Genomic DNA, 15,563 nt, shown 5'->3' on the forward strand with positions numbered 1-15,563 from the left:
AGTCTGGTGGCCCACAACTGCTGCTGGGGGACTGGCGCAGGGGTCATTTGCCCCTGGCCCATCCCGCTCCTGTATATATCACCTGTTTATTATATTCCATCTTTGATAAAAGCACGTTTCAGAGGTTGTATATTTTCCACCCCTAGCTGTCCATGTAGGTGTGGCTGAAACTTTTGGCAAATTTGTGAGCTTAAGTGAATACCGTTGATGGCCATTATTAGATTCATGAATTAGAGCTGAAAGTAGCTTAAATGTTGATGAATTTGTTTGACTTGCTTGACCTCTCCCTTCCAGACTAAGCTTTGCCCTCATTCTAAAATGTTGGTGGAGCTTGGCAGACTGGCCTAAAGAAACAAAAGCCATGAACATTTTGTACATCCTGAGTTTTGCAAAAAATTAAAGGGGTTGTCCAGTCTCAAACTATAAGTCTACTGTCACTATATTCACAAAATCCTTACATCGCGTGAAGATTCTGTGGGAACGGCTGTCATGTGATTGCATGTATTTGTATATATTTATATCCCGTATATACTGTATATTTTTTAATTTTTTTTCCATGGGACTTGGACTTGTGATTATCCAATCGCTTATACTATACACTGTAATACAGTTGTATTGCAGTATATAGTCTAAATCTTGATCTGTACTTTGGTTGCAACAGCGGCCCTCATCAGGTCCCCGGCCGCCATACTTGTCATGATTACGTCCGTCACAGGATGCCACTTAGTTCCTAAGCCCTCTCCACATACTATCATCCCCGTTATCACATATGTATGTTGTGTTGCTTTAAGCGGTTACAGGGACTTAGAAGACTAAATTCATACATAATAGCAAAATATTTTAATATATAATTTTTTATAAAATATACAAGGGGTGCAAAAGGAGGTGAACAGATTAAATAGATGAATTATCATGTTATCAACTGGGCTTGGGTTTCTAGAATATACCGAATATACGCGTGTATAAGCTGACACCCCCCCCCCCCCCCCCTAATTTTGCCACAAAAAACTGGGAAAACTTATTGACACATGTATAAGCCGAGGGTGGTGCTGCACGATGATTAATGGTGGTCCAGAAAGATGCTCCATAGATAGAAAACCCCCATACAATGCTGCGCAAGGGTTAATGGTGACCCAACAAGGTGCTCCAAAGATAAATACCCCCATAAAATCATAAAATGCTGCACAAAGGTTAATGGTGGCCCAAGAAGATGTTCCATAGATAAAAAAAAACAAAAAACCCATACAATGCTGCACAAGGGTTAATGGTGGCCCAAGAAGACGCTCCAAGGATAAATACCCCCCATAAAATGCTGCACAAGGGTTAACGGTGGCCCAAGAAGATGCTCCAAGGATAAATACCCCCCATAATATGCTGCACAGGGGTTAATGGTGGCCCAACAAGATGCTCCATACATAAATACCCCCCATATGCTGCTGCCGCTGATGCAATTAAAGAAAAAAAAAATAAAGACATACTCGCCGCTCAATCGCTGGGGACCAGGTGCCAGTGTCGCTGGTGGCTCAGGCCCCCGGTACTGGCTATATTTACTGGTCCCCGCTCCATCGCTGTCTCCGGGTCCTCTGCAGTGATGTTCAGCAGAGGGCGCGCACTGACTATGTCATCGCGCCCTCTGCTGAACATCACAGCCAGAGGACCCGGGAGACAGCGATGGAGCGGGGACCGGTAAATATTGCTCTGCTCCCCGTCCCCCCCTTCCCCCATCATACTCGCCCCCTCCTGTCTCTTCAGCCCCTGCTTCCCCCATGGTCTCGGTGCCTCAGCTGTTCCTACATTCAGCGGTCACGTGGTACCGCTCATTAAATATGCGCATATTCATGACTTTAATGAGCGCTACCACGTGACCCCTGAATGCAGGAACAGTTGGGGCGCCGAGACCATGGGGAAAGCAGGGGGGTGCAGAGACGTGCCGGGAGGGGGTGAGTATGGTCTCTGACCCCCCTCCCCACCCGCTGATCCCCGGTATATGACTCGCGTATAAGCCGAGAGGGGGAAAGGGGGCTTTCAGCCCAAAAAAATGGGCTGAAAATCTAGGCTTATATACGGTACCTAATCTTTCTCTTGAACAAGAGAAAAAGTCCATCTGTAAGGTCTGGGGACCATTGTGGCCATAAAACCAGGTGTATCCACTATTTATTATGACAATGAAATATGAAAAGACACACTGTACCTACATTAACACCCCCTATGTATGATATCATATTTTCTATATACTGCATAAAAGTCACACTGCAATCTGCAGCCAGCCAGAGAGTCCCCATTCTAAACTAAAATATTTTTTACACATGTTTCATTATCCTTTCACCTTATTAAATATTCAGGTGTTAGCTGTAGATAATCGGGTCCCATTCATGCGTCCAATTTTCAGGTATGTGTGCTATCTTTTTTTTTATTTATTTTTTTAAAATTCTAAATAAAAGTTCAAGTGAATGTGCCATTGAGAAAAATGGTCCATTGTATAGTAAGTGATTTGGGGCCTTGGTTCAATACACAAATTTGATACCATTAAAATGGATCGTCCGGCCTAAAACCACAAGTCTTGTGACTCCTTACAGAGCACGCACTGCACTCTGAGGTCAATCATGTGACTGCAAACATTCGATGTGGATACTTCAGGCCGGAAACCGTCTAGTCGGATTCTGGCCGGGATTATGAACTTTGCATACTTGCAGTTACATGACTGCCATTCCCAGCACTGACACCAGAGAATCCTCACAGCGCACAATATGTGCACTGTGAGGATACACAGGTCTGCAGTCATATAGAGAGACTGCAAACTTGTCATTTCATATCGAACAACACCTTTAGGTATCTTATCCCATAACAGGAATCTGTCATTAGATTCACGTTGTGTGAACGGCAGACAGCATGGATATGAGCCTGGTTGCATGATTGCAGCCAGCAATGTTTCTCTGAAAAGTAACAGCATTTCACAGAAAACATAGTTAGGAAAGTAGGCCAGGGCCAATAGGAAGAGTCCAGACTAGTTCAAGGACAGCCCCTACTGGCTTCTTTCAGTTCCAGGTGATTGACAGGTCTCTCCTTATGTTCATACATGAGCGAGACCTTCCTGCAATAACGTAACCAGGCACTGACTCATGTGGCCTGTGGTTCGGGCAGCATGAATCTAATGCCGGGCTACCTTTTTAAAATGATACATGATTAAGTAATTATCCCCCTCTACTCCTGTTTGGTCAGGCCTTATCTGGAATATTGTCCAGTTCATGAAAGGACACTTTAAAAAAAGACATTGAAAAACTAGCAAGTTAAGCAATGAGCTACCAGGATAGTGAGCAGACTGCAAAATATGTACTACAGGGATCGGTTAAAGGTTCTGGGAATGTTTAGCATGTAAAAAAGAATGCTAAGGGGAGGCTTAATCGCTGTCTACAAATATCTGAAGGGTTGTCACAGTGTAGAGGTGTTATCCTTATTCTCATTTGCACATGGAAACATGAGAAGCAATGGCATGAAACTGTCATGGAGAAGATACAGATTAGATATTAGAAAAAAGGTTTTGACAGTGAGGTTGATCAATGAGTGGAACAGGTTGCCACGAGAGGTAGTGAGCTCTCCTTCAATGGAAGTCTTCAAATCGGAGCTTGGACAGACATCTGTCGGAGATGGTTTAGTGAATCCTGCATTGAGCAGGGGGTTGGACACGACGATCCTGGAGGTCCCTTCCAACTCTAACATTCTGTGACTATGCTACGCATGCAGTGGGTACGAAAAGTATTCAGACCCCTTTAAATGTTTCACTCTTTCATTGCAAACATTTGGTAAATTCAAAAAAGTTCATTTTTTTGCTCATTAATGTACACTCTGCAACCCATCTTGACTGAAAAAAACCCAAAAACAGATAAGTAGAATTTTTTGCAAAATTATTAAAGAAAAACTGAAATATCACATGGTCCTAAGTATTCAAATCCTTTGCTCAGTATTGAGTAGAAGCACCATTTTGAGCTAGTACAGCCATGAGTCTTCTTGGGAATGATGCAGCAAGTTTTTCACACCTGGATTTGGGGATCCTCTGCCATTCTTTCTTGCAGATCCTCTCCAGTTCTGTCAGGTTGGATGGTGAACAGCTGTTTTCAGATCTCTCCAGAGATGCTCAGTTGGTTTTAGGTCAGGGCTCTAGCTGGGCCCATCAAGAGTTGGTCATAGTTCTGAAGCCACTCGTTTGTTATTTTAGCTGTGTATTTAGGGTCATTGTCTTGTTGGAAAGTGAACCTTCAGCCAAGTCTGAGTTCCAGAACACTCTGGAAGAGGTTGTCATCCAAGATCTCTCTATACTTGGCCGCATTCATGTTTTCTGCAATTGCAACCAGTCGTCCTATCGCTGCAGCTGAAAAACACCCCCATAGCATGATGCTGCCACCGCCATGTTTCACTGTTGGGATTGTGATGGGCAGGTGATGAGCAGTGCCTGGTTTTCTCCACACATAACGCTTAGAATTATCACCAAAAAGTTCTATCTTCGTCTTATCAATCCAGAGAATCTTACGTCTCATAGTCTGGGAGTCCTTCATGTGTTTTTTAGCAAACATGCGGGCTTTCATATATCTGCCACTGAGGAGAAAAGCAAATCAAGAAACTGACCGTCACATGTAACGATCAGTTTTTTTATTTGTATGCATTGGCCTTCTGACTGAACACTCTGCCTCTTAGCCTCAGGCATTTTTAATCACAGGAGGATCACTGCCCTCCACAGAGAGATAGACCTTATTCTAGGTGAGAATTCATATTAGGTTACCATAGAGTTGTAGACTGAGAGGATTGGCGTTAGGTTAGGGTCTTGGAAACGAGAATCGCCTTAACGTGGCTTCCAGGTACACATGAATTGGCCAATTTGTGTTCTAAGCATTCTCAATTTTTCATATTTCTAGTGCAGTAATGCTACTCAATTTACATATTTCATGTTTGCATGCTGTAGCGGTAGAGAGTGCTACCTTTGTTTGATGGCACTGAGGAGAGGCTTCAGTCGGGCCACTCTGTCATAAAGGCCCGACTGGTGGAGGGCTGCTTTGATAGTTGACCGTTGTGGAACTTTCTCCCATCTCCCTACTACATCTGTGGAGCTCGGCCACAGTGATCTTGGGGTTCTTCTTTATATGTCTCACCAAGACTCTTCTCACACGATTGCTCAGTTTGGCTGGACGGCCAGGTCTAGGAAGACTTCTGGTGGTCCCAAACTTCTTCCATTCAAGGATTATGGAGGCCCACTGTGCTCTTAGGAACCTTGAGTACTGCAGAAATTCTTTTTGTAACCTTGGCCAGATCTGTACCTTGCCACAATTCTGTCTCTGAGCTCCTTGGCCAGTTCCTTTGACCTCATGATTCTCATTTGGTCTGACATTCACTGTGAGCTGTGAGGTCTTATATTGACAGGTGTGTGCCTTTACAAATCAAGTCCTATCAGTTTAATTAAACACAGCTGGACTCCAATGAAGGAGTAGAACCGTCTCAAGGATCGCAAGGAAATGGACAGAATGTGACTTAAATATGAATGTCTGAGCAAAGGGTCTGAATACTTATGACCATGTGATATTTGTTTTTCTTTTTTAATAAATTTGCAAACATTTCTACATTTCTAGGTTTTTTTCGGTCAAGATGGGGTGCAGTGTGTACATTGATGAGAAAAGTGAACCTTTTTTGAATTTACCAAATGGCTACAATGAAACAGAGTGAAAAATTTTAAAGGGGTCTGAATACTTTCCGTACCCACTGTATCTTTGCATAATGCTACATTAGTTTAGCATCTCATTTTTGTGATCTTTAGAGTCAGGTTATTTTTTGTTTAAAAGTATAACTTAAAAGTGAAGTTTTAATAATTGTTTTCTTTTGTAATCCCCTATTGGAATGAGCTGTGGTCTTACTTTTTAAGGGAATAATTCAGTAGGGTTTCCTTTTCAAACTATTTATATGCACATGTAGATCTTTCGAAGGCAACTCCAGCTATATCTTTCAGGGCTACGGAGTAGTTAAACTAAACCACCAACTCAGACATCAAATTTCCTGACTTCCGACTCCATCACACTGTGTCACTACTGAGCATGTACATAAAGTGCAGCACAGATTCATCTCAACTAAAAGCGTATACCCTTAGAGCAAAAATTTATAGAACATTTCATAACTTTCCCAAAGTATGAAAACATTTACAGCACATCCTGTATTGTACAACTGAACCCAATCTATTATATATTTTGAGTCGGTCCATTTTATAAAGACTGAGTGCACCAAAATGGACTCAGACTCAGGTTCCACAGCCCTGATATCTTTATATGGCCAGTTTATTCCTCCGTTATTTAGAAATCAGCGTTTGAATTGATATGTAAATGAGGCTGAATATTTGAAGCCTCTGTCACTCCTGCTCTATTCCCCGCTAGCGCCACCTCTTTCTGCTTTGCCTGAAGTCACCCAACATTGAGGCTGTTGGTCAGAAGGCAGTGCTGGGTGGGGAATATGAATTCAATCCCTGATTTCTCAGTAACTGAGGAACGGCTTGGCAATGTAAAGGTTTTGCAGACCTTATCTTTGAAAGAGTTAAATGCACCTACGAGTATGTATAGTCTGGGGGATGGAGGTGGAGTTGAAATCCTCCTGAGATTCCATTTAGGTGGTTTGCCAGAACTTCATTAAGCTATTTTTGTGATAGGCCATAAATGACTACTTGATTGGGACTCTGCTGCTAATAATTGCAGTAAAAAATAGTCCATTTTAAAAACCTCTTGCATAACAGGTCATTCGGAGTCCTGTCTTTGTTACTTGCATAATTTTCACAAGCTCTTTAAATAGTGCATACTTTAACTTAAAGCGCTTACCCCCTCATTCATGACATCTGGCATGTTATACCGGAACCCATGTAGTTTGATATTTTTTTTTTTTGTTTGTTTAGACCACAGGCGCCAGCTGATAAATACTCCCATCAGTTGATGCCTGCTCTAACTGTTATTAGTGACAGTAGGTGTAGGCTGATAGGAATAGTAGTCCCATCAGCTGACACCAGTGACCGAAGGTAAACTTTTTACCTCTGATCATAGCTGCGGGGGCTGTCTCTGTCATTTGACAGCGTTGGGACCGGCAATGATTCTAACGTCGATAATAAGCAGTGTTTGCTGCTTTGTTATGCACGTTATACGGAACCCATGCAGTTTGTTTTTATTTTATTTTTTTATTTTTTTTTAAGGCTTGTTTAGACTACAGGCGCCAACTGATGAATACTTCCATCCGCCGACGCCTGCTCTAACTGTTATTAGTGACAGCAGGCGTAGGCTGATGGGAATAGTAGTCCCATCAGCCGACACCAGTGACCAAAGGTAAACTCTTTACCTTCGATCATAGCTGCGGGCAGACAGCTTTGGAACTGCCACTGTCTGATCGGCAATGATTCTAACGCTGATAAAAAGCAGTGTTTGCTGCATTGTTATGCACATGACAGCGTGGCAAACACGAGAGTACTGTTCTGGTACCTGAACTTTTTTTTTCAACTGTTCGGCTGAACCCGCAGGACCCAAAATATCCAGGTGATTTATGACCATTTTTAAATGTAGGAAAACCTGTCAATCTCTCATCAGACTGCCCACTGGACTCCTAAGCATATAAAGCAAGATTTTTTTTTAATTTTTCTTGAAACTTTTTTAAAATTTTACAGGAAAAGAAAAAATAGGCATTTTAGATTTTTGGCTTTCATTTATAGGTTAACAACTAATCTTATATTATAGTGATACTATAGTATTATAGTAATAGTAAAAACTTTTTCAAGTAGTTAGAGTAAAATTTTACAAACACACAAACTCAGACAAACGGAAAGGGGGGAAATGATGGTGGAATGTTACTACCTAGTTATAGCCATCTCATAGAGGTCATATATTTAACATGGACCAAAAGCAATCCCAAGGAGACCAAAAAAGGTTAAATCTCTCTACAGTATTGTCATTAAGGGGTGCCCGGTATTCAAAGTTCCTGATACCTTTGATGCGAGAATATAGATCTAATTGGGAAGGTGGAGAGGTTTGCTTCCATTGGTAGGCAATCAAACAGCGTGCTGCTGTTAACAAATCTAAAAAAAGGCATTCAAATGGATCTCTTGGATATGGATTCAGAGAAAATATTTAATAGAAAGAGCTGAGGACTTAATGGGAGATCAAAAGCAAGAATTTTAAGTTTTTTCCTCACAATAATATTTATATATCTGCTCAACTACTGCCCCTGAATAAAAATTTGCTGCCTACAGCTCAGACACCATGTTTAAAGGGTTTGTTCCACAAATAAAGTAGATTCTAAGTAATAGATCAAGGAATAATAAGTTCCACAAATAGAGGTAATAGAGGTAACAAAAAAAGAGGAAGGAAAGTTCCAGGATCTTCATAAAAAATTCAATATATTAGGTACGTATAAACACCAATATGCAGAAAATAACACTGTCACAACTGTTAAGAAATGGGGAAGGGGGTGTAAATATTCAAGGGCAAACGCTTTTCAGACCCAAGTATTTAATCATTGCATGGAACCCTTTTTCCTCATTTAACCTTCCTGCAGCACCGCTGTCCTCCATGCATCAGATGTCTAATATGGGTGAGCTGACTTTGGCTTTCTTTAAAAAAATAATGTTCCTGTGCCAAGATAATGTTTATAAATGTGCCACTTCTATGTACTGTGTAATGGCTGTGTATGACCGCGCGGAGCTGCTACAGTTAATTGCTTCTGTCCAGGGAAGTGAAGTATACAGACAAAACAGTAGGGGCTCGCAACTGTTTGTGTGAGGGAACACGTTTCCCTGTCTGCCGGTCTCCTTGGCTGTTAATCCCAGGAGTGAGTGATTCTGCCATGTCACCAGTCCTATGAACTCATCAAATCAAACAAATGACCTAAAATCTCAGCGGGCACATTCGCTTTTATGTTAAAACAAGCAGGGAAATGTATTACTCAAAAATTAGCAGTTGTGACACTTTATGGTTTCGCCTGTATACTCTCATCATAAGCAGCCTCTTTCCCTCCTGGCCAGGAGTTGGGGTAAGTGCCGACTGTAAACTGGAGCAGCTCTGCTTGATGAGACACAGCCATTACACAGTACATAGCAGGGGCACATTTTAGATTCTCAGCACAAAAAAAAAAAAAAATTAACACGTCCCAAATATGGAACTTATTATTATTACCAAGATTTATTGAGTAAAATGTACTTAGTTGGAAGAAACTTTTTAAGGTTCTTTTTTCTAATTCTGGTCCTACTTGTTTGATTAGTCCACCAAACTCCCCAACAATTTAATGTGCATGGGAACCATCAGAACCTCATCAATGAGAATTGTTGAAGGAGAAAATGATTGGTCTTGTTGGATTTCAAAACTTTTTAGTATATCCTCATAGGGACATATTTTACTTTTGGACTTTGCGGATAGAAAATCTGAAGTGCATTACCGTAGCAATTTTACTAAATTTCATCCATGCTGTGCAGGAAAAAAATCTGCATGGAAATTAATCTATAGTGCAGATTATAAATCTGAATTGTCAATTTATATAGAAAATTTCACTTAGTGCGTTTTTGGCAAATCCACTACATTCTATTATTTATTATTATAGCGCATTTATTCCATGGCGCTTTACATGTGAGGAAGGGTATGCATAATTAAAAACGAGTAAAATAATCTTAAACAATACAACTCACGACTGGTACAGGAGGAGAGAGGACCCTGCGGGGAGAAATCTTGTATGCGATTTATGGAAAGAGGAGATAAGCGGGGAGTAGAGAAGGAGATCTTGTGAGGATCGGAGGTTGTGTAGGTAAGTACCAGGAGACGAAGTCACAGATGTATGGAGGACACAGGTTGTGGATGGCTTTGTATGCCATGGTTAGGGTTTTGAACTGGAGTCTTTGGGTAATGGGGAGCTAGTGCAGGGATTGAAAGAGGGGAAATAGCGGGGGGGACAGGTGGATTAGTCGAGCAGCAGAGTTTAGAATAGATTGTAGGGGTGCAAGAGTGATAGAGGGGAGGACACAGAGCAGGAGGTTGCAGTAGTCAAGGTGGGAGTGTCGAGGTAGCTATTTTGGGAGGGCTAAATTAACCCTTCACGGTTGATCCAGTGATTTCCAAATTATTCCACAGTGTTTTTAGCAACTCAAATGACCACACGGAGACGGGGGTCTCTGTACGGGAGGATCGAGGCAGATCACTAAGCCCCTTTATTTTAGTCACATCTTTTATAATCTTTTGCTTAATTATGCAAGGTTCTCAAGTACCAATTGCATCATTTCACTTTGTAAGCCAATAATATTGCAAGAAAACCGTAAACTACATATATGTCCGTACCTAAATAGAAAATAGTATAATGGCATATTCTTCAGAGTTTTACACCCCCGCCTCCCTTATCTTTGCACCTGATGAGAACAATCTGGTTTCATGACAGCCCATGCCAATTACAAAAATTTATCTTACATCAACAAAAATTAAGAAACGAAACCTTACAGAGAAATGGAGAAGTGAAACTTAAGCACTGATTTTAGTATTAACCCTTCACAGGAGATGATGGGGGCATGGACTAGGGTTTTTGCAGATTCTTGATTGAGGAATGTACGGATCTGTGAAATTTTTGAGTTGAAGTCGGCAGGAAGTGGAAAGGGCTTGGATATGTGGTTTGAAAGAGAGATCAGTGTCAGGGATTACCCCGAGGCAGCGAACTTGTGGGACGGGAGAGTGGGCAGCCATTTACTTTAATGGATAGGTCCATTAGGGGGATCAAGTGAGATGGGGGAAAGATGATGAATTCTGTTTTGTCCATATTAAGTTTTAGAAATCTAGTGGAGAAGGATGAAATAGCAGACAGACATTGTGGGATTCTGGTTACTAGGGAGGTGATATCTAGTCCAGAGATGTAGATCTGTGTGTGTGTCATCAGCATAGAGGTGATGCTGAAAGCAGTGAGATTCTACATGAAGTACAAGCAGATTTTTCTCCACATTTTCTCCACAAATCCTCAATGGATTCAATGCTAGACAGGACACTGCACAAGATTTTTTGGTAAAAATCTAATATAACCCCATGTGTTACTTAAAAATTGATTTCACACTATAAGATGTTAAAATAATAAAAAAAATTCTCCCCACAGAATTACTTTTTATTTGCTGCCAAAATAGATTTAAACCCACTGTAAAATGTCTGACTGTTTTTTTTTTTTAATTTTTTTTTCCAAGGTTACAAAGTTTTTCTATTTGTATTTTAATTTTTGCAGGATAAAAAAGTAGTTTAGTCTGACAGTGGTAGAAGAGGTTTACTTGGGTCTCAATAAAATCGAAGAAACAACCTATATGGGGATGCAATAAGTTCAAATGTAAATTGCATTTTCACTTTCATTGTTGCAAACAATAATGTATGTGAAAATGCAGGTCATGGTCATTTAAGACTATGGTGATAGAGCAAGGCATCTACATGTAGCGATTTCCTTTTTTCATGCCAAAATGTTTCTCCATATGCAGAAGCCTTGTCCATTAGCATAGTGTCTCGGCTGAAAATATCCTATGTGGATTAGGATTGGATTCCACTTGTTATGGTTCATGTTTCATTTCCTGACCGTGGGACTCCTGGCCCAAACTTCCCTCAAAGTCATAAATCAGGCTGTCACGTTCAGGTCAGGATGTCCACAGTTAGCACATGCTTTGCTGTCCGTAATCAGATTACAACACAAGGATGAGTGAATCTTCCCTAAAGGATACCTCTAGTTCTGAAAACTCCCACATTGGAGAGTTATGGTGGATTATATTATCTGTTTCTTGTACTGTGAATTTGAATGTGCATGATGTTGATTTGATAAATGAAACCCAATTGTGCATGATGTTGATTTGATAAATGAAACCCAATTTAAATAGTTAAAAAAAAAAAAAACTACATCAGGTTTTATGAAGGCTACTGAAGAGAGCCATCTAAAGCACGCTAGTGAAGGTTTCTTGATTTTAATGGGTCATATGTACAAATTTTAGTTTTATTGGGACTTTTGTTCAAATAACCTTTTTAGCATGTTTAAGAATTACCATATATGATGTCAGTCTTTGAAGAAGTACTCCAACTATTTAATCTACTGTTCATGCAAAATAATATCCTGAGCAGATATGGACACTCTGAACAAATCCGGTTAATGCTTTCATCTCCTGGGAGCCTCCGAAAACTGAGGGCGAAGATTTGATTGGTTGACTTAGGCAACCGTTCCCGTTTTTCCTTGGGCTGCTTTTCTAAATCTCCTAACAAGGACATATGACTGTTCAGGAATCCCTTTGTATAGATGGGTGACAGAGTGGACATATTTTGAGCAGGGTTCTTCAAGACAGCTTACTAATCATGCAAAACATGCCGCCGCAGGCACTCTAACATATTATCCTAGCACGCCCAAGATGCACGGATGACACATTATCAAAGCACATTCACTCATCACTACTGTTTACTTGTTTTAATTGTTTTAGAATGGAATGAATAGAATTGTTTTTGAACTACTTAATTACATGTATCTGCTATATTTTGGCAGCAAGGTTATTACTATATACTTCAGCCCATACTCGCTACTAATATAGTGTTGTACTGATTGCCTTAGAGCCAAAAGAAAGATGACCTGTCAGGAGATAATTCCCAAGAAGGTGCCAGCCAGGTTGGTGGTTTAAATGGCTTGTTTCAGTGGTTGGTCTTTTGCATGTAGTGCTCGTCACCCATACATAATTTTTTTTTATTTTTTTTGCATATGTGTGGGGTCAACACAGGGTGATGTACAAGTCATTTTGCAAAATGTGCTACTGTAATTGGTTCTAGCAGCAGCTTCTTTTATCATTTGCTTTTTCATTGTAATGTTTGTCGTTTTCATTTTTCTAGCATATTTTCTTCTCTTGCAGTCATTTGCTGATTTTATATACTGTTGAAAATTTACTATGATTACAATACATTGACCAAATATAAGTTTATTCTGTTCTGCAGAGTTGGAGTTGCGAATGTAAATAAAATTGTGCATTTTTGTATTTGGTGAAGCTGGGTCTAAGAAATAACCTCAATCCTACGCATGTCCCATTTTCTTCATGAAAATGTTTAAAATCAGTATGTGCTATTGATGACAGATCTCACTGGAAAAAACGAAAGGGGGTGAAGAAAAGGGGAAAGGATATGTAATAAATATAACCTTTATTCAGTAAAATAATTTTTAAAAAGTAAACATATCCATGTATGATGTATATTGGGTCACAAATATTATGTGGTATTGTGATCCACTAATACCCGATGAATTGCAGTGCAGGATGTTAAATTATTAGAAAATGGATAATAATCCCTGACTAATGTCCCTTATTAATTTAGAAGTCAGAATAAATTGGATTATAATTAATGAGCCTAGAGATATTGTATCTTCAATTTCTATATTATAGTAGATGTTAGAGTACTATATATACACTTTATTAGTAGAAACGCTGATATTTATTTGTTCTATGCCAGTGGTTGCAAATTAAAAAGCCATGTTAAAACTACAGGATGGGCCATTTACATGGATACACCTGGGTGGGCCATTTATAAAGTTGGATCCAAAATGGCCAACTTCAGAATGACCACCATGGTCACCGCCCATCTTGAAAATTTTCCCCCTCCCATATACTAATGTGCCGCAAACAGGAAGTTGATATCACCAACCATTCCCATTTTAATTAGGTGTATCCATATAAATGGCCCACCCAGGTGTATCCATATAAATGGCCTACCCTGTATGTACAAGCTGTAAGGGGGTAGTCACTAGTGATGTGACTTGCTATATGATTGTATACATCCTGCTATTAGCTTCCGCCACGTAACCGCGTCGGCCAGTGCACTGCCAGCATAAGCGAGCGCTTATAGAGTAGGCACTAGTGCGGTCTTTATAGAACAGTCACGCCAGTATTGAGGTAACTAGTGTGCTTCTGTAAGTAGGATAATGTTGGCTAGTGGTGCCGTGCGTTCACACTAGCTGGCAGTCATTAATGTTTGCCATCTAGTGTGAACGCTCGTCACCACTAGCCTACTTAAAGCAGCACGCCTGATACTGTATCTCCTCTCCTGGCAGCCCTGGCACTTCCATGGACTGTGTCTGCAGAAACTGCATGTACCCATCACCAGAAATCCATGGTGGCTTCATTCTCTATGTAGTGTCCTGTTGGAATAACACTGTGTATTTACTGTGATTTTTGGTGGCAGCTTTAGATTTTAACAAGTAAATATAGGCGTTTAAATATTTTCCTGTCAAAGGTATAGCATAGTCATTTCTATTTGAAACTACTTTTGGACCATCCTTAAACATTAAACCTTAGGTAAATCCGCATGTTACTGTGCATTTCCTCTTTAAGGCTATGTGCACACGTTGCGGATTCTGCTGCGTTTCCGCAGCGGTTTTGGCCCTGCGGAAGCGCAGCAGTTCCGCAGACATGGTACAGTACCATGTTAGCCTATGGCATTTAAAAACCGCTGTGCTCACACTGCGTTTTTTTCCGCTTTTTACAAACCGCAGCATGTCAATTGTTTGGGCGGATTCCACAGTGGTTTCACACCTTTAACATAGTAGAGGTGTGAAACCACAGGGCAAAACCACAGGCTAATCCGCAGGAAAACCACAGGTCACTTTACCTACGGTTTTACCTGTGGATCCGCGTGGAAAAACCCGCAGGTGAATCTGCAGCGTGTGCACATAGCCTAAAACATTGTTGCATTGTAAACAGCGGGCCGAAGGCTGTGCATGAAGGGCATTAGAGACATCCAGACTAACTATAAAATGAACGCAGCGTTAGTTTATTACCATCCCTGCCTTCCTGATCGCTGTATGCACTGACAGTGCTTTCTCTTTCATGTGGGCCAAGGGATCACATGATGACAAGGTGTTGGGAGGAAGTAGCTGCAGAGTCCTGACAGACCCAGATCTGCTCTGAAGTGCAGCCAGAAGGCTAGATTTGCTTGTAACTGTAGCTCATATGGTTACAGAGAAATTTATATGTTGCCCTTTTTTCCCTCATTTATATAATATAATTTGTGCAGAACATAAAAAATTACAATGTGTGAAATAAATGAAGGAAATAAAAAAGCATTGCTTGCCAGTCTAAATTGCTGGTTCGTGTCCTGCCTGGTTGAAAAAATGAAAAATCTTGTGTCCAATATATAATTTAAAATGCCTGTTAGTCGTCCTTTCTGGTCATTTATTAGAAAAAAAAATAAATGTAATAACCAATGTTGTTTTTTCTCTCCCGTTTTTATGTTCCTCCAATAAATAACTTAAAAATTATGCCCCACATATTACAAAAAAAAAAAAAAAATTATTTGAATACCCGAATGAGCGAAAACTTCTCAAGCTCTTAAAACTACATGCACGATAAAACCCCAAAATGGGCCTGGTCATGCACAGGTAAAAATGTCCCAGTATTGCATTGGCTAAATATTAAATGACAGGTAAGTGGATTGATAATGGTGCAATAATGTTTCACTATGAAAAGAGAAGCTGTCACATTGTACATAGTCTGATTTGTGGGCAGCTTGGTACAGAGAAGGTGCAGCACAGCAGTGATATAT

At 40.4% G+C, this 15,563-nt stretch overlaps 1 protein-coding gene across 4 annotated transcripts in view; it reads left to right on the plus strand.

The window, feature by feature from the left end:
• Window positions 1-15,563, plus strand: part of SMARCA2 (SWI/SNF related BAF chromatin remodeling complex subunit ATPase 2) — a 356,753-nt gene that overhangs the window by 201,673 nt on the left and 139,517 nt on the right. For 2 of the 4 annotated variants that reach the window (XM_073542600.1, XM_073542602.1), the window contains exon 25: window positions 12,595-12,648. The exons of the other annotated variants lie outside the window; for them this stretch is intronic. In XM_073542600.1, coding sequence (XP_073398701.1) covers window positions 12,595-12,648 — 54 coding nt within the window. The remainder of the gene's footprint in view (window positions 1-12,594; window positions 12,649-15,563) is intronic. 4 annotated transcript variants of the gene reach the window in all.

This window comes from Dendrobates tinctorius, unplaced genomic scaffold, assembly GCF_039654945.1.
Source record: "Dendrobates tinctorius isolate UK_male_01 unplaced genomic scaffold, ASM3965494v1 ptg000128l, whole genome shotgun sequence".
NCBI lineage: Eukaryota > Metazoa > Chordata > Amphibia > Anura > Dendrobatidae > Dendrobates > Dendrobates tinctorius.